Source organism: Zosterops lateralis (genome assembly GCF_965231275.1).
Source record: "Zosterops lateralis genome assembly, chromosome: 3".
Lineage (NCBI taxonomy): Eukaryota > Metazoa > Chordata > Aves > Passeriformes > Zosteropidae > Zosterops > Zosterops lateralis.
In genome coordinates, this window is record NC_139764.1 from 114,084,067 (window position 1) to 114,106,991 (window position 22,925).

General features: G+C 61.5%; 3 protein-coding genes across 4 annotated transcripts in view; all 3 read right to left on the bottom strand.

Moving 5' to 3' along the window:
* Positions 1-22,925, bottom strand: part of KHK (ketohexokinase) — a 205,130-nt gene that overhangs the window by 42,080 nt on the left and 140,125 nt on the right. The window lies entirely within an intron of this gene.
* Positions 1,097-9,823, bottom strand: AGBL5 (AGBL carboxypeptidase 5; the record flags this gene model as incomplete). 2 transcript variants are annotated; one of them, XM_083857767.1, is made up of 10 exons in its annotated part: positions 9,574-9,823; positions 8,860-9,031; positions 7,755-7,921; positions 7,008-7,185; positions 6,617-6,795; positions 5,232-5,754; positions 4,417-4,586; positions 3,071-3,206; positions 2,190-2,380; positions 1,097-1,376 (listed from the first exon to the last, which is right to left on the bottom strand). In XM_083857767.1, exons 1-10 carry the CDS (start codon positions 9,768-9,770, stop codon positions 1,097-1,099), a joined length of 2,193 nt encoding a protein of 730 aa, XP_083713893.1. In that variant the 5' UTR covers positions 9,771-9,823. The 2 variants fall into 2 exon arrangements, 1 of the variants encoding a protein (XP_083713893.1); XR_014589633.1 differs by having other exon boundaries at positions 1,298-1,376; positions 2,121-2,380.
* TMEM214 (transmembrane protein 214) lies at positions 10,709-19,772 on the bottom strand (the record flags this gene model as incomplete). The annotated part of the gene is made up of 17 exons (XM_083857866.1): positions 10,709-11,207; positions 11,403-11,554; positions 12,052-12,220; positions 12,448-12,544; positions 13,118-13,235; positions 13,476-13,589; positions 13,759-13,807; positions 13,921-14,012; positions 14,348-14,489; positions 14,598-14,699; positions 14,801-14,882; positions 15,207-15,312; positions 16,115-16,197; positions 16,322-16,456; positions 16,973-17,123; positions 19,044-19,249; positions 19,613-19,772. 17 exons carry the CDS (start codon positions 19,770-19,772, stop codon positions 11,081-11,083), a joined length of 2,085 nt encoding a protein of 694 aa, XP_083713992.1. The 3' UTR covers positions 10,709-11,080.

The following is a 22,925-nucleotide window of genomic DNA, read 5'->3' on the forward strand; positions in this document are numbered from 1 at the left end:
CAGGCCGGGAGCAGGGGAAGCTGATGGCAGGGCAGGGAGGAAGAGCCGGCTCCTGGTGCCAGTGCCAGGCAGCACTGAGGGTGCAGAGTCCCTTGGGGCACTCACTGGGCTGGAGGAGGCTGTGGCAGTGGGGAGCAGGGAGGCAGGAGACCCCAGGCAGCCCTGGGGACACCACAGACCAGGCTCTGCCCCTCTGGCTGGCACAGTCTGTTCCTGCTCACGTCCCCAGCTGTCCCCAGCCCCTTCAGCCAGGGGAGGGGCCAGGGGTCGCTCAGGGAGGGCCCGGCCAAAGGAACAGACAGAACAACGTGCCCATGAGAACATCAGCCTTTTATTTCCTCCCCACCACGTTCTCATGGCAGACAAGACACAGTCACGACAGAGGGCTGGGCAGCAAACCCCGAGGACAACGCGACAGACACCAGAGGAATGCAGAGGTCAACACAAGCACAGCTTCAGGCACACCCAGGCAGGCACCTGCCCCCAGCCCTGGGGGGTTTTGGAGCACGGTGCCCCCAGGGCTTCCCCTGCCACTGCCTGCCCCCCACAGCCCTGAGCCCCTGCCCCACAGTGGCAGTGCTGGCACAGGGGGCACAGCAGTGTCTTGCCTGATTTTAGCACCCCACTGCAGCACATCAACCCCCACCAGAGGGGACTCTGCATGTTGGAAACCCCCTGGTGCCCCTTGCCATCTCACCACAGCCACAGGTCACAACCCACTGTAGCCCAGCCAGTGCCTACAGAAGTGAAAAGGCACTTTTTGGTGTGTCCCTGCTGGCCTCAGGAATGTTTGGGAACAGTGGTAAGTTGAGCAAAGGTGTTTTTTTGTGCTGGCTTCTCCAGAAGCCCCTTGGCCCCAGCACTGGAGTGGGGGGCATCTCCCTGCAGCCCCAGTGCCCAGGGTCCCCCACATCCCAGGGCTGAAGGGCTGTGGAGCAGGAGCTCAGCTGGGCTGTAAAACTGCAGGTCTGGCTGTGCAGTGCCAGCCCTGAGCCCGCTGAGGACCCTCCTGTGGGGACGGGGGCTCCTCACACTCTGTTCCACACAAAGCCACTGTCACCGTGCCCCAGCCCAGGACGAGGCAGCGCTGACCCCCTCAGGGCTGTGGCCCCGCACAGCAGCTGGACAGGCCCCGCAGCAGGCGGGCAAGGGGTCCCCAGCCCGGCTTACCTGTGCCCAGGGCCGGGGCGCCGCCGCCGCTCAGGGGGCCCTGGGGGGCCGCGGCCGCAGCCGGGGGCCTGGGGCTGCCCAGGGTGAAGCTGGGGGAGGCTCGGAGCCGGGGGGAGTCCTGCTGGCTGCCCCCGCTCCCGCTGGTGCCGTTGCTGAAGCTCCTGGCACGGCTCAGTGTGTTGTCAGAGGCCGAGGTGGGCAGCCCGCTGCAGGGGGGAGAGATGGGGGTGAGCCTGGCAGGGGGAGGGGGGCTCCCCTCTGCTCCCTCCGCCCACTGTCACAGCCCAGCACCGCCTCTGGCAGAGCCCTGGGCTTGTCAGGAGATGGAGAACAGCTGGGGACAAGGATGTCACCAGGGCTGTCCCTGAGAGCTGCAGCCCCAGTGCCCTGTGCTGTCTCAGGGTTCCCACTTTCTCACCCCGGTCCTAAAACACGGAATTGCTGAGGTTGGAAAAGGCCTTAGACACCCTCGTGTCCAGCCCTTCCCCAGCACTGAGCCAGAGCCCCAAGTGCCACATCCACAGGGCTTTTAAATCCCCCCAGAAATGGAGACTCCATCTGCAACCTGTGCTGGACAGCTCTTTCCATGAAGAAATTGTTCCCAATATCCAACCCAAACTTTCCCCGGCAGAACCCAAGGCCATTTCCCCTTGTCCTATCCCTTGTTCCCCGGGAGCAGAGCCCAACCTCCTCCCAGCTCCACACTGCTGTCAGGGAGCTGTGGAGAGGAACAAGATCCCCCTGAGCTTCCCCTTCTTCAGGCTGAGCCTCCCTCAGCCTCTCCCAACCCAGTCCAGACGCAGGAGAAACCTCCCAAAGCACTGGGGCAGACAAATCCCAACCAGTTCACTCTCTGCCCTTTCCCTGCTGACATCTCGGAGCAGAGGGACTGACAAACAGCAGCTCCCAGAGCTTGGAAGAGCTATAGGTGACCCTGGCGGGTGACTCACTTGGGGACATTTATCATGTCTAAGTGCCGTTATCCTGCAGCTCCCACGCTCGCCCCAGCCAGCCCTTACGTGGAGCTCCTGGGGGGGGTCCTGGCACCTCCTCTCCTCCGCGGGCCCCCGGCCGTGCCGCGCAGCCCCCGGACGTGTTTCAGCATCCAGGCGCGCAGGTTGCCCAGGCAGGTGTGCTCCGAGAGCACGATCCGGGGCCAGGGGTTACACTCGGCCATGTCCAGGGCTGCCACCGCCACCGCCCGGCCCACCTGCCCCGGAGAGGGAGCGCGTCAGGGGGACAGCAGGGGACAGTGGGGGACAGCAGGGGGACAGCAGGGGGACAGCAGAGTGCGAGGCCCAACAGAGGGCACGGTGAGAGGGGAGCACAACACAAGGGGAAGTGCAGGGGAAGAAAGGGGGACACAGGCAAGGAAGGAGACAGTGGGGGGCACTGGGGAGAGAAGCTGTAGTGAGGGGGGTCATAAGGAGAAGGGGGGCACGAGGGGAGATGAAGCACCAGGATGGGAGAATGCCAGGGAATGGGGGCACTGGGGAGAGGGGCAGCTCTCTAGAGCTTGTGACAGCAAAGCTGTAGTAAGGGAGTCACAGGAAGAGGAAACCACCAGGAAAAGGGGGACACGAGGAGAGATGAAGCACCAGGACAGGAGAACACCAGGGAATGGGGGCACTGGGGAGAGGGGTAGCTCTCTAGAGCTTGGGACAGCAAAGCTGAGGAGCTGTAGTGAGGAGGGTCACAGGAAGAGGAAGCCACCAGGAGAAGGAGGGCACAAGGGGAGATGGAGGCACCAGGAAGGGAGGATTCCAGGAAGGGAGAATGCCAGGGAATGAGGGCACTGTGGAGAAGAGCAGCTCTCTAGAGTTTCAGACAGCAAAGCAAGTGGAAGAAAGAAACCCCAGCCCCCAATCCCAGCCCAGCCCCCGTGTCTCTCCCCCTGTACCTGCTCGAAGAGCTCCACGGTGTAGCGGGAGGGGAAGGCGGGCGGCGGCGGGGGGCTGGCCCGGCCGTTGTCGTGGCACGCCCCCGGGATGCTGTTCACAGAGCGGCCCGTGTTGTAGTTGCACTCCAGGGTGTAGCTGTGGGGCAGGAGGGAGCCCCTGTTACCCCCCAAACCCGCAGCAGGGCTGGGGTTTAGCCCACATTACTGCCCTGGGATTCGGCACATTCAGCACTGGGAGGGGGGGTCCTATTGCAGCAGGAAGGGGGTCCTGCTCCAAAGGGAACCTGGCAGGGTTTGAGGACAGCACCCTCCGATGGCAGGAGCGGCCCACGCCCTGTGTGGGGATGAATGGATGTAGCAGAGATCAGCAGGATGCAAAGTCGGGATGGAGGTCTGGGCCCTGAGGGTGATGCCCAAAGTGCCAAGGTCCCTGTGAGGAGACCTCTCGGTCACCTCTGGAAGGTGATGGGGAATGGGTGGAGAAAGGGAATTATCTGATGTCAGCACCAACAATCCAGGGAGTGGGTGGCTACAGCCTTCCCCTGACCCTCGAGGTGCCTTGGAGCAGATCCTTCCAGAGGAGGAGGGATGAAATGTGGGCTCAGAGCTGCCTCCCATCTGTCCCACTGCCCAGAGACAATTACAAGGCCAGCACAGCAGAAAACCTGAGCAGCTCTGGCCCAGTCTGCCTGAGGGACCACACCTGCACTGTCAGCACTCCCAGCACTTTTTGGGATGTCTCTGTTGGACCATCAGCCTGGACTGCTCCAGGTCAGTGACCCAATCCCAAACCCCGTGTGTTTGTTCCTGTGGGGATGGACGGGTGCTGAGCACAGAGCAGCAGCTGAGCACACAGCAAGCGCTGAGGAACCTGAGAGAACCTCTGTGGGCCTGGCTGCCTCACCCCGTGGGATGCTCCCAGCACAGGGACAGGCCAGGAATATCCCATCCCATCCCATGTGGAGAGGGGTGGATCACAGACATCCCCAGCTCATGGGATCACTGATGGGCTGAGGCTGGACTCTCACACACACAGCCATGGGGATGCCGTGCCCACATCAACTCTGCTTAATTACAGCTCAATATAGACAGGAACACCCAGGAAAGAGGAGAATTCCCCTCAGAAAGCTGTGCAACAGCAGGGAGAAGAAACCAGAGCAGCTGCAGGAGGGATGGGGAGGAACAAGAAGGAAAGGAGCCTGTGTCTCAAGAACACAACCATGCCCAGCCTCTAGACCCACCCTGGGGCCACGAGGGATGTGCCTGTCCCACAGAACTGGTTCCCCCTTTGCCCAAGACCCCCCAGGCAGCACAAGCAGTGGTGCCAGGCTGGCCAGGTGCCCTACCTGTGGATGATGCCCAGGGCCTTGTAGATGGCCACGCGGCCGCTGCCCTCCTTGGACTGCCCGTCCCGCTTGTCCCGCGCGTACATGTTCTTCTCCGAGAAGTTGCAGCCCGTGAAGTCAAAGTGAGGGGAGTTCAGGGAGATGAGTTTGGGGAACAGCATGCTCTCCACCTGCAGAGTGCAGGGAGCAACAGGGGTGACTGGGGGCCCTTGGCTGCTCCTCCTGCTCCAGTGGGATCGGTGCTGAGCACAGGGTTGTACCAGGGCCTGCTCTGCCCACAGTTCCAGCGCCTCACAAGCTCCAGCTCTGCCCAGGGCACGCTGCTCACCCCCCGCCCAGCTCCTGATGGGCTCTCCTGGCAACCAGCTGGGAGAACACCCTGCTGAGCCATGCCAGCCCCCAGGGGGAATCTAAACCTCCTGCTGTTCTGATCGCCAGACTGAGGGAGGGAGGGAAGGAAGGAAGGAAGGAAGGAAGGAAGGAAGGAAGGAAAATGGAAGGAAGGAAGGAAGGAAGGAAGGAAGGAAGGAAGGAAGGAAGGAAGGAAAATGGAAGGAAGGAAGGAAGGAAAATGGAAGGAAGGAAGGAAGGAAAATGGAAGGAAGGAAGGAAGGAAAATGGAAGGAAGGAAGGAAAATGGAAGGAAGGAAGGAAAATGGAAGGAAGGAAGGAAAATGGAAGGAAGGAAGGAAAAGAGAAGGAAAATCCCTGTGACAGGGATTCCAAGCCCCTCTCCCAGCAGCAGCAGCACTGGGACCCCTGGGTAAGGGGCAGAGCAGCAGCAGGAGGATCCCAGATTTTATCTGTGCCCTCACCTGGTCGTTCTCATCACTGAAGCTGTTGCCATACATGAAGCAGCCGCGCTTGGACGCGTGGCCGTGCAGGTCCACGTAGTAAGCCAGGCCACTGTCCCGGGGGGCAATGGGCTCGGGGGGCTCAGCAGCTTCAGGGACAGGGGCTGGGGGAGGCACCCAGGGCCCCTCCTCACAGTGCTCGGTGCTGTGGCTGGACGGGAGGATCCAGGAGGCTCGCTCCGTGCTCTCTGCCACGGGGACATCCCGGGCCGGCCAAGTGCCGGGGGAGTTGCGGAGGTTGTTGGTTTTGTCCAGCTCTGATAACGGCGCCTCCGCGGCCGGGACGGGACAGTTGGGAGATTTTAAGCTCAGAGAGATGGTGCTGAGCGGGGAGACAAACGTCCTCCAGTCCGGGGAGCCCGGCAGGACGCGGCTGTGCACGTGGTGGTAGAGCAGGACGGCCTTGGCCCCGTACACGGCGGGGTGCAGCTCGGCGTCGGGCTGCAGGTACTGCCGGTTCAGGTTCACCCCACGGGAGTCGGTTCTGCAGGGAGAGAGAGGGATGTGAGCACCCCTCAGGGCACTGCAGGAAAGCTGAGCTCAGCTGGGAATGCCCAGGGCTTTGGGCTCTGTCCTGGAGTGGAGTACAACGACCAAACCATCAGCCAGAGGCTGTCAGAGCACTGACAATGCATGAGGGGCAAAGCCCTGCACGACCCTCCCCAGAGACAGGAACTGAGCTGGGGAAGGGGCTGGAGCACCAGGAGAGGCTGAGGGAGCTCAGCCTGGAGAGAAAAAGACACTCAGGGGAGACCTCGTCATTCCCTGCAACTCCCTGACAGAATGATGGAGCCACGTGGGGGGTTTGGGTTCTGCTCCAAGAGAACAAGGGACAGGACCAACAGGGAACAGCTTCAGGTTGAAGCAGGGAAGGTTTAGGTTGGATATTGGGAACAATTTCTTCATGCTGTCCTACCCTAGCACTGGCTGCCCAGGGCAGAGGTGGAGTCCCCACCACTGAAGGGACTTAAAAGCCCTGTGGATGTGGCATTTGGGGACAGGGGTCAGTGGTGGCCTGGGCAGTGCTGGGGATGGTTGGATTCAATGTTCTCACAGGGCTTTTCCAACCCAAGTAGTAAATCCAGGATTCTGTGATTTTTATAAACTTTACAAAAATAATAGAATCAGCTTTCTGAGATCCCTTCATCAGCAAACTCACAGCCTTTTTCCTTTCCACACCCATCATTGAAGGACACTCACCTTTCGCTCACATCTCTCAACCAACATTCAAATAAACAGTTTCTGCTTCTTTTTCTTGAGGGAACGGTTGGACTCGACGGTCTCAGAGAATTTTTCCAACCTCAAAGATCCCACAAAACACAGAGGCAGGAGAGGCCAGCACTCACCGGTAGTGGCCCCTCACCACCCCATCGGGGTTCAGCATGGGGATCAGCTTGAAGACAAACATCCTCCTCAGCATCTGGGCACGGGGATCCTCCTCCCTCAGGATGAAGTCCAGGAAGCCGTTGAAGACGAAGCTGGAGGGGGTTTCTCCTGGGTGGACTCTGCTGCTGAGGAAAAACACCTGGGGACAAACAGAGGGGCTGAGGGGAGTGTCCTGCCTGCACCAGGATACTGCAATGGCAAAGAACCTCACAGACTTGGCTCCACAAACTCTGCCCAAATGCTCCAGCACTTGGGGACACGATGCCATTCTGGTCACAGACACGGGGGCTGCAGTAGGGGCTGCTGGCCCCCCATGCCTGGCCCAGCCCCAAAGCTGGTGGGATCTCTCACCCTCTTTCCGGTGAAGCAGCGAGGCCGGGGTGTGCTGGTGTCTGGGAAAAGCTTGTCCAGCCGGGGCTCCCTCTTCTCCTGCATCCCGTGGCACGAGGTGATGGTCAGCAAGTCCACACGCAGCTTGTCCAGGGAGTGGCACAGCAGCTCCCGGTGGTAGTAGACTGAGTCCAGGGGGCTGTGGGGTGAGAAGGGGCTGGGTCAGGAATGCTGCCTGAGCTCTGTGCTCCAGGAGCTGAGCAGCCCCACAAGGACCATCCCTACATCTGGGCTGTTTGCTGCTGGATCCCCTCAGAGCCTGCAGAGAACATAAACAGCCCTTCCTTCAGGGTAAGGAGGGGCCCAATCTGGGGTCTGCACTGCCCAATCCTCAGCTGTGGGGGATCAGCTCATGCACAGACAGAGCCAGCACAGAGGGTCAGGTCATCCCAGCAGGGAGATAAAGCTTCCCAGCAGGAGGGACAGGGCACTGAGGGATTCATCCCACCAGGGAGATAACCCATTCTGGCAGGAGAGACTGAGTTCCAGAACAATAAGGGATCCTCTGGAATCCCATGGGTAACTCAATGCTTGTGCAGAGACACAGAGAAGGATGGGCCAGGCAGCTTTGGGGAGAGCACAGAGACCCTCCTGCTGCAGAAAGAGCTTCCCCAGGGGAAAAAAACACCCAAGCAGGCACAGACCAGGAAAGGTGTGAGGGCCAGGAGGGTGGCACAAAAGCTAGAAAGGAGAAAGTGGGGGGCACACCTGCTGGGGGACATGTGCCTGCAGTCCTGGAAACGTCCATCCAGCTGTGCCAGCATGTCCTGGCACTCGGTGTAGGAGAAGGGGTAGCAGAAGGCAAAGTAGGTGGTGGCCCCGCGGTGCTCCAGGAACCGGTGCACGAAGGACAGCACAAACTGTGTCTCCACCACCTGCCAGGGACACGGGGAGGGCTGGGAATGGGCTGGGGGGCACAGCCATGATAGCACAGCCCCTGCTGCTCTGCTCTGCCCCCCATAGCACAGCCCCTGCTCTTCTCCTCTGCCCCCCATAGCACAGCCCCTGCTGCTCTGCTCTGCCCCCCATAGCGCAGCCCCTGCTCTTCTCCTCTGCCCCCCATAGCACAGCCCCTGCTGCTCTGCTCTGCCCCCCAACAGGCACTGGGGGTGTCTGTGACCACAGCCACCATAGCACAGCCCCTGCTGCTCTGCTCTGCCCCCCATAGCACAGCCCCTGCTCTTCTCCACTGCCCCCCATAGCACAGCCCCTGCTGCTCTCCTCCTCTCCTTGCTCTCTCCTGCTGTGGGGCTGAGCTCTCCTTTATAGGGTCACATTCCCCTCTATGGGGCTGAGCCCCATTTATGGGGTCACACCCTCTGCTATAGGGCTGAGCCCCATTTATGGGGTCACATTCCCCTCTATGGGCCTGAGCCCCCCAGTATGTCCCTCTCTGTGGGGTTAAACCCCTTTCCATGGGGATGAGCCCCTTAATGGGGTCATACCTCTGCTATGGGGCTGAGTCCCACTGCCAGGGGGTCACACCCTCACTATAAGGCAAATCCCCTAATGGGGGTCACTCCCCGCTATGGGGCTGAGCCCCAAAATGGTCCAGAGCAATAAAGGACCACAGCTCCTGCTGCTCTGCTCTGCCCTCCATCAGGCACTGGGGGTGCCCATGGCTATCCTTGGCTGTCACTGCTTTTATCCCTCCCTTGGAGGCGGCAGGAACAAACCAGCTGCTCCACCAAGCCAGCAGAATCTCCCCAGCGCAGCAAGCAGAGTGTGGCTGTGTCCCCAGAGCTGCCCCAGCCCGGTGTCCCGGGTGCCCAGCCCGGCAGAGGGAGCTCCCGGCTCTCTCTCTCTCTCTCACCTGGAAGCTGGGCCGCTGGCGGATGCGCTCCCAGCGCGGGCGCACGGGCAGGGTCCGCACGAAGGGGGTCATGCCCTGGGCGTACAGACGGCTCTGCTTGTTCATGTTCAGGATGTGCAGCTTGATCAGCTTCCCCGGGGCGCCGCCCCGCACGCTGAAGTAGAACCAGGACCTGGGGAGGGAGAGAGGGAGGGATAGAGAGATGGAGGGAGGGATAGAGCGGCGCCGCCTCAGCCCCTGCCCGGCCGTGCCCGAGCTCTCTCTCTCTCTTCGGTGTCTCTCCCACCCACCGGCCCCACCGAGAGGGGGCGGAACCAGGACCCCCTCCCTGGGCACCTCTGAGCCCGCTGCCTCCCTCCGCCAGCCCCTTTCCCCAGCCCCCAGCCCCTTTCCTCAAACCCCCAGCCCCTTTCCTCAGCCCCTTTCCTCATCCCCCCAACCCCTTTCCCCAGCCCCCCGAGGCGCCCACCCCCGCCTGGTACCTCCCTGTCAGACCCCCCGGGGAGGGCACACAGCCCCCGAACCCCCTCCCATCTGCTGCCCCAGCCCCCAGCCCCTTTCCCCAGCCCCACCGCTCCCCTTCCATCCACAGTCCCACATCGCCCCTGCCCCTCCCGGGCCCCCGCCAAAATCTTTCCCGGGGGAATTCATCCGGATCCCGGCACCCCCGCCCGGTACCAGGCGCCCCTGGCCGGCTCCCCCGCCCCGCGGTACCTGTTGCTGTTCTCATACTCGGTGTGGGCGCAGTCGGGCTGAGTCCACACATTGAACTCGTAGTCGGCGGCGGGGAGAGCGTTGGCGCGGGCGGCGGGGCCGCCCCCCGGCTCCGTAGGCCGCACCTGTTCTACGTGTGCCAGGTTCCCCGAGTCGAAGCGGGAGCTGAAGAGGAGACCCCCGCAGCGGATCTCCATGGCCCGGCAGGGCCGGGACCGGCATCGCCCCGGTACGGCCCCGGGACGGCCGGTACGGGCCGCCCGGCAACAGCAACGCACGCGGCCATTGGCTGCCGCCTCCCAGCAACGCGCCCGCCCATTGGCTGGCGCCTCGGCAACGGCCGCGGCGGCACCGGGCCCGCGGCTGCTCTCGGCCACGCCCCTTCCAACCGTGCACAGGTCACGCCCCTTCATTGCACGGTCACGCCCCCTTATTACACTGGTCACGCCCATTTATTACACTGGCCACGCCCCCGCTGGGTCCACGCCGGCGGCGTCCCCAAAGATGTCACCGGACAGGGGTGTGACTGTCCCCCAGAGGTGTCACTGGACACTGGGGTGTGACCGGACACTGGGGTGACACCGGACACTGGGGCATGACCATCCCCAGAGGTGTCACCGGACACTGGGGTGTGACCAGACAGGGGTGTGAATGGACATTGGGCTGTGAATGGACACTAGAGTGAATAGACACAAGAGAGTGAATGGACTTTGGGGTGTGACTGGACACAGGGAGTGAATAGCCAGAGGGGTGTGAATGGACACTGAGACTGAATGGACATTGAAGTGTGAAAAGACAGGGGGGTGTGAATGGACAGGGTACACACAGGTGCCCCTACACACACACACACAGACAGCTGTAAGAACACAGGCACTGACACGCCCCCCACACACCCACACCGGCAGAGGCCAGGGGGGAACCTGACACCTCCCCACCCCACCCCAACACCCCAGCCCCAGGCTGACCCCTGGGGTGGCACAGCTGGGCAGCAGCAGCTCCTTGGACTCCTTTAACCCTCCCTGGATCCAGCCGAGGCATTGCCCCTCCCCTTGTGGATGGGAATGGGGGTGCAGGGGCAGGGGCTGTCCAGACCTGCCCCCCACCATGCACAGCCATCTTCAATAAGGAAGAAATATGAAGCATATGGAGCAAATTATAAGGAAAAAAAATAATAAAATAATTCAGTTCATTCATTGGTGGGAAGGGGTGGGAAGGTGAGGGGCTCCAGGTGTCCACCCCTGATCCTGTAAGCAGGAAAAACACAAGGGGATGGGGTCCACTCACCCAGGGACAGTGGGACAGGGAAAGTCAAAGCAGTCACAGGGTGTGGAAAAACCTGGATGTGTGTGTCTCCCCAGCCCTCCAAAAAATAAACCTCCCCTAAACTTGACCCAAAGTTCCTGTGGGCATTGCCCTTGACACCTCTGTCCCGCCTCCTGCTGCCCTCTGGACACTCCTCAGCAGCCAGAGAACACTGGGAGGCCGTGTGTGACCTCCAGAGAGCAGCTCAGTGTCCAGAAATCATGGCCAGGGCCCAGTTCTTGAGGGCCAGGGTTGCGTTCTGCAGGTAAATCCAGGAGGAATAGGTGAAGCTCATCAGGTGGTCCCTCACGCACTCCCACGTCACGTCCCCACTGGAAAAGCAAAGACAAGGGATTACAGGGGCGGCAGGCAGAGCCAGAGGGAGGGATGACATGGGGGATACAGGAGCCCCTTGGGCAGGGCCACAGAGCAGGATCAGGGGACAGCCCAGGCTGGCACAGGGAGACACAACTGCAGCACTGAGGGGGACAGAGCCCAGGGGGAAGTTTGGGGAGGGGGCTGCTCACTTGCAGGAGTCGAGGCAGTGCTGCCAGCCCCTCTGCAGCACTGCAGCCAGGCCCTGCAGCAGGGGCAGCAGGCAGCTCCTCAGCAGGAACAGCAGCAGCTCCCGCACGCACTCGGCCCAGTGCAGCAGCCGCTCGGGGAGCCGGGTCTGGAGCTGTGGGAGCAGAGACAGCTCTGAGCACCCCCAGAACGCCAGGGCTGGGTCAGCACCAGCCCCTCCAGCAGGGCTGGGGTGCTGGGTGCCCGTGGATGGTCACATCTCACCCTTTCCCCTCCCCAGCATCATCCCTGAGCTCTCCCCACGTTCCCTCTTCTCCAGCACTCAGCACCCAACACTCTGCCAGACACTGATGTCACCCTCCTGCCACCAAACTGCTGCCTTCTGCAGCACCAGGGAGTTTTCTGAGCCCTCTCCCTTTCACTGTCAATGGAAACAGCTGGAAGGGGTTTGTGCCACAGGAGGACAGACAGCATCAGAGACCTGCCATGGGGTGTTCCCTCCCCAGAACCCCAGCACTGGGGGCTCGTGCTAGAGGCAACAGCAAACATGTCACCATCCTACTTCAGCCCTCCCCCTGTATCAGATTTCCCAGTCCTACAAGCCCCAACTGGCACTCCTTGTCTCTTCCAGCCCTGGATGGCCCCACTCACCCAGTCACCGAGCCAGGGCAGGCTGCCATGGAGCCAGGAGAGCAGGGAGGAGCAGTGCTGGGACACATCCCGGGCCACCTCACCGCTTGTTTCCCAGAGCAGCTTCAGCTGTGGCCACAGGATGGACACAGCCACAGAACCGTGGTGGGCCAGGCTGTGCTGCAGCCACCTGCAAGGGAGTCCTCAGGTGAGGGCAGTGCTGGACCGTGGCACCAGTGGCATCCACACAGAGCACAAGGGCACAGGGTGAACAGGGGAAGAATTCCAGTCTGAGCTGAAAGCTCCTCCAGGCAGAGCTGGAGAACAGCTCCCAGCTCCCTCCCAAGCCCTCCTTGTGCTGCACAACAGCCTCACCCTTCCCTCCCCAGCCACCCAAGCCAGGCTGGTGTCACACACCTGAAGCCCTCCAGGCAGCCCAGGGACACCTTCTGCCAGGCCAGCTGGGAGGCGGGCAGGATGCCCGAGGAGCGGAGCAGCCGAGCAGAGGACGAGGCTGCAAGAGACAAGTGTGTTCCTTGAGTGGCCCCCTGGCTGTGGGGACACGTGTCTGTCTGTCCCCAAGGACTCTGTGGGGACACACGGCCTAAGCTGGGCTGGGGAACCTCTTGGGAGATGCTTCAGGAGGGGACAGTTGGACAGAGGAGCAGGGAGACCCTCCCAAAGGGGAAGAGGCAGAGGGCAATTCTGCCTGCAGCACCTGCATCCCCCGGGGCCCCCCAGATGGACAGGCCCCACTGCTCCCAGCAGCCACAGGATAAAGGCAGGGACAGAGAGGGGCTTTGCTCAGGGAACAGCCACAGGAGTGATCCCAGGGAGGAGGATCACTCCTGAGTAAGGGGAAAAAGCCTCAACCTCATGACAGGCAAGGTTTAGATTGTAAACAAAACCCAGTTTTTCCACAGACAGAGCTGTCCAGGCTTCCCAGGATAATGGTGGAATTTCCATCCCTTGGGGGATTTAAAAGCCCTGTGGATGCGGCAGTTGTGATGACACGGGATAGTGGTGGCCTTGCCTGATGCTCCCAGAGGATTTTCCCAGCCTGGATCACTCTGATTCCCCAGCCTACCCTGGAAGGAGCCGTGTGTCTGCACATCGTGCAGGAGGAATCCAGCAGCGAGGACCAGCAGGACGAGCAGCAGACGTGACCAGGGGAAACCCCGGCCCTTCATCTTGAGCAGCAGCTCCTGGGTGGGAGGACAAGGCCCTGTCACTGTCACAGCAGGGTCCTGACACCGGGGAGGCCCCAGCACAGCTGGGACAGGGACATCTGCTGAGCAGCTGGGGGGTTGGACAGGGACCAGCACATCTGTCCCCAGCATGTCCTGCGTGTGTCCCACTGCAGGGCCCTGGACCAGCAGGGAGGGGACAAGCAGAGCACAGCAGGGAGCTGAAATCTGACAGTGCCTGCCTGTCCTGTCCCTCACCTTGCAGGCAGTGTCACAGGCAGCCACATCTTGGTCCCCTCCTGTCCCCCTGGCCGCCAGCTCCTCATTTGTCACCTTGAAGGAGCGAACCGTTTCCTGCAGAGACTGATGCACCTTGGGGACAGCAGGAGCTGTGTCAGGACCCTCAGGTCCCCACAGACCCCCTGAGCTGCCACAGCAACCACAGGGCCCATGGGGACATTGCCAGCTCAGGGAGCTCTCACTGGAGGATGGGGACACTCTCCCACCCCACAACTGCTCCCATCCCACAGCTCACCCCTACCTTCTTGCTGCTGCTCTCCCAGGACTCCAGGAGGTGGTTCAGCAGCAAACTGAGGGGAAAGAGAACACGGGGTACAGTCAGGAGCTCCCAGAAGGAGTTGAGATGTCACAAAGGTTCTGCAGGTGAGCACTGGCCCCACTCGGAGCTGCAGCCTGCACTGACCTGGACTGGGCGAGGTGTTTGGTGTAGAGCTGCCTCCAGACGCTGAAGCTCAGCGGGTCCAGGCTCAGGCACTGGCTCATGGAGGTGAGGAGCTGGGGAGGGGGCACAGCAGGTTGTGACCCTCTCCCTGGCAGGCCAGACACCCCATGCCCTGGGCTGTACCCCAGCTCAGGCACCCACCCCACAGCCAGCTCCTGAGACACCAAACAGTGCTGCAGCACCCCTGTCCACAGAAGAGGGTGAAACTGGATGGTCTTCAAGGCCTTTCCCACCCAAACCATTCTGATTTGATGACTCCTACCCCTGGGAGCAGGCAGCATGACCCCTGTGCTGCCATCACCATCCCTGTGACAGCCCATGCCTGTCCTGTCACCACTCCACGGGACCACCAAAGCCCAGTTCTGCCCCCCTGCCCTGCCCTGCTCACCTCCTTCTTCATGGCAGGGGGGCAGGCAGGCGTGGCTCGGGAGAGGAAGGAGGGGAAGTAGGTGTGCAGGGCTGCCTCGGGCCGGGCGCCCAGGGCCAGCACCTTCAGGCGGGGGTAGAGGCGCCGCAGCTGCTCCTGCAGGCTGGGGGAGACAGCACCAGGCTGCTGAGGGCCAGCAGGCACCAGGGTGACACAAGGGGACACCCAGAGCCCGCCCTGCGGCACAGAGTGCCTGGATGGATCGGGGTACCTGGGGGACAGCGAGTTGTTGGGCATGAAGGCAAAGTCCAGCAGAGGAAAGAAGTCCTTGGGGCCGATCATGCCGAAGCCTTTGGTGAGGTTGGGGTGCATCCTGCAGAGCAGAGCCCTGAGCTAGCATGGGCCTGGCAGGGGGCAGTGCTGGCCCCACAGCCCTGGGCCCCCGGCAGCCAAGGGACACGGGGTGACACTCACATCAGGAGCCTGTCCAGGTAGGAGACGGCGTACGGTGACAGGGACTTGATGCCGAGCACCGGGAGCATGACGCCGAGCCACACTGCAGGGAGAGGAGGGAGGGTCCAGCTGGGCTGTCCTACACCCCAGCACCCAAACCACCCAGGGGACAGCAGGCACATCCCTTGGGAAGGGCTGCAGGAGAGCTGTGCTGCAGAGCAGTGGAGCAGCACACTCCCTGTCCTTCCAGGCAGGATGATTCCCCTCAGGACCCAGCTATTTTCCTGTCCCAGCTGGGGGAAGCTGCACTTTACATCTTAAGGATGTTTCCCAGCCTTTTCCCAGCCCTGAGCAGCACCACCAGCAGGAGTGGAGGCGCACTGGCAGTCCCAGGAGGGGATCCCCTGCTGCTGTTCCTGGCTCTCACCTTTCAGGCCCTCCTGGAGGTCAGTGAACCCGGCCTGCCCCAGGGCCCAGAGGACGGTCAGGCACTTTGCTGGCCGGTTCTGCTGGGAGCGCAGCACCTCCAGGTACTGTGGGAGGACAGGACACGTTAGTGGGGAAGAGCTGCCACCCAGCCCAGCCCAGCCAAGCCTGGAGCCACTGGGACCAGCAGCACACTGGCCTCCAGCCCCTGGGAGGGACCTACAGCTCCAGGTGAGGGCAGGAGCCTTTCTGGGGGAATAGGGGGAAACCCCAAAATCAGAATGAGGGGTTTGAGGTTTTACATATTTATTTTTAGATTTTGTCTACTCTTGCTTGGTATGGTAATTACTTTACACTTTTTTGGACATGCTCAGTTTTTAGTGGTGGTGGTCTTTAGGCTGTGGTGTTGGTCTTTTTTAATTTACTTTTTTACTTTTATTTTTCTCGTGTGTGCTTTGGCTTTTTTGGCACAATTTTAAGAGAATATATTATTTTAGAGTTTATGGGTTTTTTTATCTGTGCTTTCAACTCTGTTATTTTGTTGTTTAGACTACTTTTTTTAGTTTATCTTTTGATTATGTTGATGGTTTTAAATTTGTAATGTTTAAATATATGTGAAAGGGTAATAGGCGCAGTGTTACTAAATGCCATTTTATATATTCTAAAATACTACTTGAAATATATTTTAATATGCTCTTTAATCTACTATAAAGAATTAGTTGAGATTTCTTAAATTTCTGCCTCAGTGGGGGTCCAGGGGCTGCTGGGTAGGGCAGGCAGAACACACTGGGGACACCAGTCCCTCTGCAGGGGAGGGCAGAGAGGCACAAGGGCTTTGTGCAGTGGGATGGAGGAGCAGCACCCCCAGATTTACAGCACCACAAACCCCCTGGGCTCAGCCCAGCTCACCTTGCCCAGGTTGGTGGTGGCAATCCGGGGCCTGTCCAGGAGAAGGGCCTGGATGCAAATCCTGTACCCGTGCAGTGACTCCCCTGGAACGGAGATGGGGCAGGTCCTGCTCAGCCAGAGCCTCCAAGGAGGAATTACAGACACCTTCCAAGGGGGCAACGAGGAGCAGAGAGCAGAGGGGAGGACAGGGAGCCCCGGGGTGCTGACCTGAGGCCTTGTCCAGCTCCTGCAGCATGGTGTAGATGCAGTGGTCAAAGAAGAGCTCCAGGACACCCGAGGCCTTTGCCAGCAGGGACCTGATGATGCTCCTCAGCTCCTTGTTCACCAGGCAGTACGGATAGTCTGGGGTGGGACCAGAGAGGGAAGAGTTTAGTTCTCTGTTCTGGACAGTTCCAGCAGCTGGAGGTGAGTGCAGGGAGCCCCTCTCCTCACACCAGCCAGGTGAGGAGTGACCCTCCTCCCCAGTGACCCCTGCCAGAGGCAGCTAACCCAGCCCTGAGGGAAGGCTGCCCATGGAATGCTGACACTGTGGGATGGACAGGGAGCTGGAGGAGTCACTTTGTTCCCCTCCCCTCTGCCACCCGAAATGACACGTTCTCAGTGTGAGTGGGGACCAACTGATCACACAGGAAAGGGAAATCCTGCCCCAACATCCCTCCAGCACTGAGGGCAGAGAGCTGAGAGTGAACTCCCAAACTCCACAGATCCCTATGGAGAAGAGGTGACTGGGGAAGCCTCCAATCTGCCATCTGTATGGGCAATTTCCCTGTGGCTGTGGCCAGGAGGAGGCAGTTGTGGGGACAGCCCAGAGCCAAGGAAATCCTGTCCCCACCACTCCCAGGGCAGCAGGACACGGACCGTGGGGGTGCTGGCTCAGCACGGGGTCACTCCTGGGAGCTTGCAGCTTGTAGTTGAGGTACCCAGCCAGGTCCTTCACCCACACTGAGGGGTTCTCAGGGAACACACTCCTGCTCTTGTCCAGCTCCTTCTGCAGATCCGCCAGGTCCAGCTGCAAGTGACACACAGACAAACTCAACTCAGGATGAACAGAACTGGGCAAAAAGCACAGCAAGGAGAAAGTTAACTCTGACTCCTAAGGGGCCACGGGGTATGGAGGGAAATGCTTCCATCTCCATCCTGAGATCACTGCCCTTCCCACACGGGAAACCCCTGCTGCCAGAGCTGCAGAGCATTGCCTGGGGCAGGCAGCTCCTGGCCAGTGAGCCCATCACCAGCCCCAAACAAGGATTTGCTCATGCTTGCAGCTTGGGGTGGTCCCAGCCACGGCTGGTCCACAGTCCCCACCCAGAGTCCTCCAGGAAAACAGCCACGAGCAACCAAATCCACCTGAACAACCCAGCAGCACCAAACCAGGTAAGGAGCAGCAGCACCTCCCACCCATCCCTCTCCTCCACTGCTATCCAGACATGCTCATCCCCTGCTTTTACACCCAGATTATCTGTGGGGCTGCTCCATCAGGCTCAGGCTCTGGGAGAGCCCAAACGTGGCTCCCTGTGAGTGGATTCTCACTGGGCCAGGTGTGGCACCTCACCCCAGCCCTGCCCTGTGAGAGGAATTCTACACAAACCATCTGGTGCCACAGCAGGGAACGAAACTGCCCCGAAACTGCCATCAGTGACCTGATGAGGCCACTCAGTGCCTGTCACTGCTGAGCACAGGGACAGCTCTGCCTCCCCATGGAGCATGGGAATCCCAAACAATCCTGCACCAACTGTCACTGTGGGCAAAAGCTGGACATGGAGAACTAATGGAACAAGGGAGAGAAGCCTCACCCAGTGCAGGGGGTTCAGAGGTCCCAGGGCACGGGGAGGATGTACCACCCAGGGGCAGGAGAGGGGCTGGGTGAGCACTGCCTGCCATCCCCGGGGACACATCACCCCAGCACAGCCCATCCCATCCCAGCCAGTTTTGGAACCCTCCATGTAGTGGTGTGGTCTTGGTTTTATCAGTTTTATGGATGTATTTGTTCCTTGTATTAAGTTCATTTTTATAAGTTGTAATGGTTTGCCCCATGTTCCACCCTCATTGGTTTCACCCCAACCCCAGTTCTGTGTCAGTCAGAAGTTTTCCAGCCCCTGGGCCTTGTCTGTCACTTTGGGGTCTCTCCCAAAAGTCTGCAAAGTTCCAGTGAGGACCCCAAGTGATTGGACAAGACTTCAGCTGTCTCCCCACCCGAGTTATTGATTTGTCACAATGTGTGTCATTTACCTGCAGAGCCAGACCCCCTTGGGCCCTGATTTGTCCCCAGTTAAACCCATCCCTGAGTTCCTCCCCCAATAAAAGGTGTTGCACTGGGGGGTTCCCTGCTCTTTTTCCCCCCCCGCTGCTTCTGCTGAGGGGTGTCTGCTGGGGCAGATAAATAAATAAATGATGAATAAAGCCAGCAGCTAACCCAGAACAGCCTCCTCTTTTCTCCTGCTGTTGTTGTTTCACTCCTTTGGGCAAGACAAGAACTCCCAGGGGTCAGTGAGGTTCATCCTGCTCCCAAACCCTTCCCTGTGGAGGTGTCAGGGCTGGCCCAGGCAGAGACAAGACACCTCTACACCTCTGTGCTGAGACAGGGTCAGGACAGGCAGGACAGACACAGACAGGTTCTGCAGACCCACCCAGGGCACACAGGAACAGCCAGAGTCACTCCCAGGGCCCAGCACCGAGACAGGGAGGAGGCTCCAGCCATCACGAGGTTTCCCTGGGGTTCCTCCCAAGCCCAGGGGTGACAAAGGGAACCAGGAATCCCCTTCCAGCTCCCTCCAGCCTCCAGCACGGGGCAGCTCCTCCCGTTTGCCCCAAAGGGAGAGGCTGAACAGGACAGCGAGGCAGAGCTCTGCACTGCTCCAGACACCTGGAAACACCACCCCGGTGCTCTGCCCACTCCCCCAGGCTGGGCCCCAGCCGGGCACACACTCACGGCTTTCAAGGCTTCCTCCAGCGAGCGGTGCCGGCCCGGTTTGGCCCCGGCCTCGCCCCCCGAGGATTTCTTCCCGCTCTTGCCCGTGTGCTGCTTCCTCTGCGCCGGCTCGGGGGCCGCGGCCGGGGGCACCTGCTCCTTGTTCTGCTTCCGCAGCGCCCGCTCGAAGCCCAGCTGGAAGATGGTGCTGGAGGTGGCGATGGGGGCTGGAAAGGGGACAGGGACAGGGTGACAGCGGGCACAGAGGGGCCAAACACAAAGGATCCGGGGCACAAAGAGCAAATCACGGCCCAAGGCTGCAGGCTGCCCACGGTATGCAGGGACCTACAGGTGGTGAACAGCACCAACATCCCCAGGGCCCCAAAGCCTCTGCATCCCCGGGGGACAAGCTCCAACCCCTGACCAGCCCGCCCAGCCCCGGCAGCATCTCCCTGACTGCTAGGACCCACCGGAGAATCCCACCAGCCCCACCGACTACACTCAGCCCTCCCCAGGACCCACTGGGGACCCCTGAGGAGAGGCTCGGCCCTCAGACCACAGCGCCCCCAGACCCGCGGGCTGACACTCACCGGGCAGGGGCAGAGCGCGACCGCCGTTGGCCTCTCCCAGGGCGCGGCGGCTGCCGGTGCCGCCCCCCGCGGGCCCCCGGCGGCCTTTCCGCACCACCTGCCAGTGGCCGGGGCCGGGCCCCGCCATGCCCGGGGCAGGGGCCGCTCTCGCCGCCGCCATCGACACCCGGAGCGCCAGAGGGGGAACGGGGGGCGCCTGCGCGCAGCGCCGCCGCTGATTGGCCGAGCCCGCGGAGACGCGCCGCTCGCGCCGGCTGCCACGTCCCCGCCCCGCCTCGCCGGGAAATGTGACAGAGCGGGAGAGGCCCCGCCCATAGAGGGGGCGGGATCAGAGCGGAGACCCGACCCCCTCTGAGACCCCGCCCACAGAGCGGGCTCTAGAGCGGGAAGGGGCGGGGCTACGCTAGTGACGCAAACGAAGGGGCGGGGTCAAGACGTATGGGCGTGTCCCCAGCGCCGCCGCAGAACCGCCTCGACCTGGCGGGGGCGGAGCCTTGCAGAAAGGCGGGAGAGGGGGCGTGGCCATGCAAATCAGACCAGCGCGGGGCGGGAGGGAAGGGAAGGGGAGAGGCGAGGGGGCGTGTCCATGCAAACGAGCCGCCCGCGCGGCATGCCGGGACACGGCCCGCACAGATCCCGCCGCCGTCCCGGCGTGTCCGCGGGCGCTGCGCGGGCCGGGCCGTGCGGGCCGGGCCGGAGCTCGGGGCCGGGGCGGTTGGGGGCCGCTGTCGGGGTGGCCGTGTGTTGTGGAGGCGTGGGGCGGGCGGGGCTCGGGGGCGGGGGCCGGGCTGGGGCATACTTACCTGGCAGGGGAGACACCATGATCAGGCAGGTGGTTTTCCCAGGGCGAGGCTCATCCCTTGCACTCCGGGTGTGCTGACCCCTGCGATTTCCCCAAATGCGGGAAACTCGACTGCATAATTTGTGGTAGTGGGGGACTGCGTTCGCGCTCTCCCCTGGTTTGCTGGTTAAAGATAGATAGGTGAACCAAGAAACAATCAAATCTGTATCGCTGTCAGCTGTAGTGCCCCCTTCTGGCGCTTCCCTTGCACTGCAAGACGCGCCTTGGATATAAAACTCGTGTGGATCGCCCGCAGACACAGAACAGGGCCGGTATCACTGAGCTCTGGGGTGTTCGGGCTCTGCCCTCCCGGCACGTCCCGTCCTCTCCCTGTCGCTGCCTGAGCAGCCCCGGGCCCGCCCGAGTGTCACTCAGAGCCCTCCTCGCCCCTTCCCCAGCGGGGGCCCGTTTCACCGGAGAGTTTCCCTGCTCCTGCAGAGACACGGCGGGATCATCCCGGGATTATCCCAGCCCAGAGCCGCCCTTCAGGGATCCCGCAGGCGGTCTGTGTCTCCCGGCCGCCGCCGGAGCCCGTTGGGAGGGGCTGCCCCGACCCCCGGCTGTCCCTGAGCCTCTCCGCCATCCCGGCCTGTCACAGGGCCCGGGACACTCGGGGATCAGCTCTGCACCCGCGGGCCGCACCCAGAGCGCCTGTCCCGGCCCGGTTCCGACCCAGGGCAGAATCACCCACAGACAAGGCTGGCTGCAGGGCGGGCGGGAAAAGGCTGCACTTGCCACCAGACAGAGGAGAAGTCATCGGCGTAACCCCTTAAATGATTGTTACACGGAAACATAACAAACTTAAAAAGGTGGTGTTTTCTGAAATCTGTTTTTAACGAGGATTATCAGGGGAGAACGCGAACGCAGTCCCCCACTACCACAAATTATGCAGTCGAGTTTCCCGCATTTGGGGAAATCGCAGGGGTCAGCACACCCGGAGTGCAAGGGATGAGCCTCGCCCTGGGAAAACCACCTGCCTGATCATGGTGTCTCCCCTGCCAGGTAAGTATGCCCCAGCCCGGCCCCCGCCCCCGAGCCCCGCCCGCCCCACGCCTCCACAACACACGGCCACCCCGACAGCGGCCCCCAACCGCCCCGGCCCCGAGCTCCGGCCCGGCCCGCACGGCCCGGCCCGCGCAGCGCCCGCGGACACGCCGGGACGGCGGCGGGATCTGTGCGGGCCGTGTCCCGGCATGCCGCGCGGGCGGCTCGTTTGCATGGACACGCCCCCGGGGCGGGCTCTGGTCCCGGGCTCGGCGCTCGCCGCCTCCCGCTGCCGGAATCGCCTTTTCCCGGGGCTGCCCGGGACCCCCCCGGGGCCTCTCGTTCCTCCCGGGCCGCTCTTTTCCCTCAGGAACAGGAGGAGCCGAGGGTACGGGGCCTGCACAGGGGAATTGGTCGGGCACAAGGGTCTGTCTGCACCTACTGCTGAACAACTAAAATAAATGGCAGAGTTTCATTCACATCTCCGGAAATCCTCTTCCCCCTTTGAGCTGGGTTTCCCCACTGGAAGGCAAAGACAAGGGGAGGCTGTTCCCCCCAGGGACACGGGACAAGGGTCTCTCACATCCAGCACCCCAAACACGGGTCGGGCTCAGGACTGGGGCGGGAAGGGGTCGGGGTTTGGGACAACCCCAAGGATGAACAGCAGCAGCCTGGGCACTGAGTTCCCCTCCCCAGCTCTTGTGCCAGTCTGTCCCTGTGATTTGGGGTTCTTCTCTGGGGGGATTGGAGTGGTAAATTCGAATTGGCAACACTGTCCTGGATTGTTACTGGGATGTCCTGCAAAGCCAGACCTTGGCACCCTGCTCGGGGCAGGATGGGTTTAACCACCCCCTGCACTGAGAGTCCTGCTGGGGTGAGCACAGGGGCTGTGAAGGGCTGTCCCTCCTGTGCCTCAGCTCCCTGTCCAGAGTGATCCTGCCTTCATCCCAGGCCTCTTCATCCCAGCTTCCTCCCCTCCTGTCCACAGGGATCCTGCCTTCATCCCAGGCCTCTTCATCCCAGCTTCCTCCCCTCCTGTCCACAGGGATCCTGCCTTCATCCCAGGCCTCTTCATCCCAGCTTCCTCCCCTCCTGTCCACAGGGATCCTGCCTCTATCCCAGGCCTCTTCATCCCAGCTTCCTTCCCTCCTGCAAAGCCACCTTGCAGCTGAGAGGGAACAGCTGCCTTGGGAGTTGTTTTCTATTCTGTTATTTCTATTTGGTGAGATAAAATAAAAAGGCAAAGTGTTGGGGCTGCTGCACTTCCAAACAAATGTTCCTTGTTCCACTGGTGCTGCTGCATCTCCCAGCTCCAAACTCAACCATGAACTGCTCTCCTGTCCCTTTCAGTTCAGCCTTCTCTGATGCTGATTATGGATTTTACAGTGGCAAAGCCGAGCTGAGAGTTTCACCTCTGGGGGCCTCTGGGCTCTTCCAGGCCAGATGCCAGGGATGTGATGCCACGGGCAGTGAGTGTGCTGCAGCTGC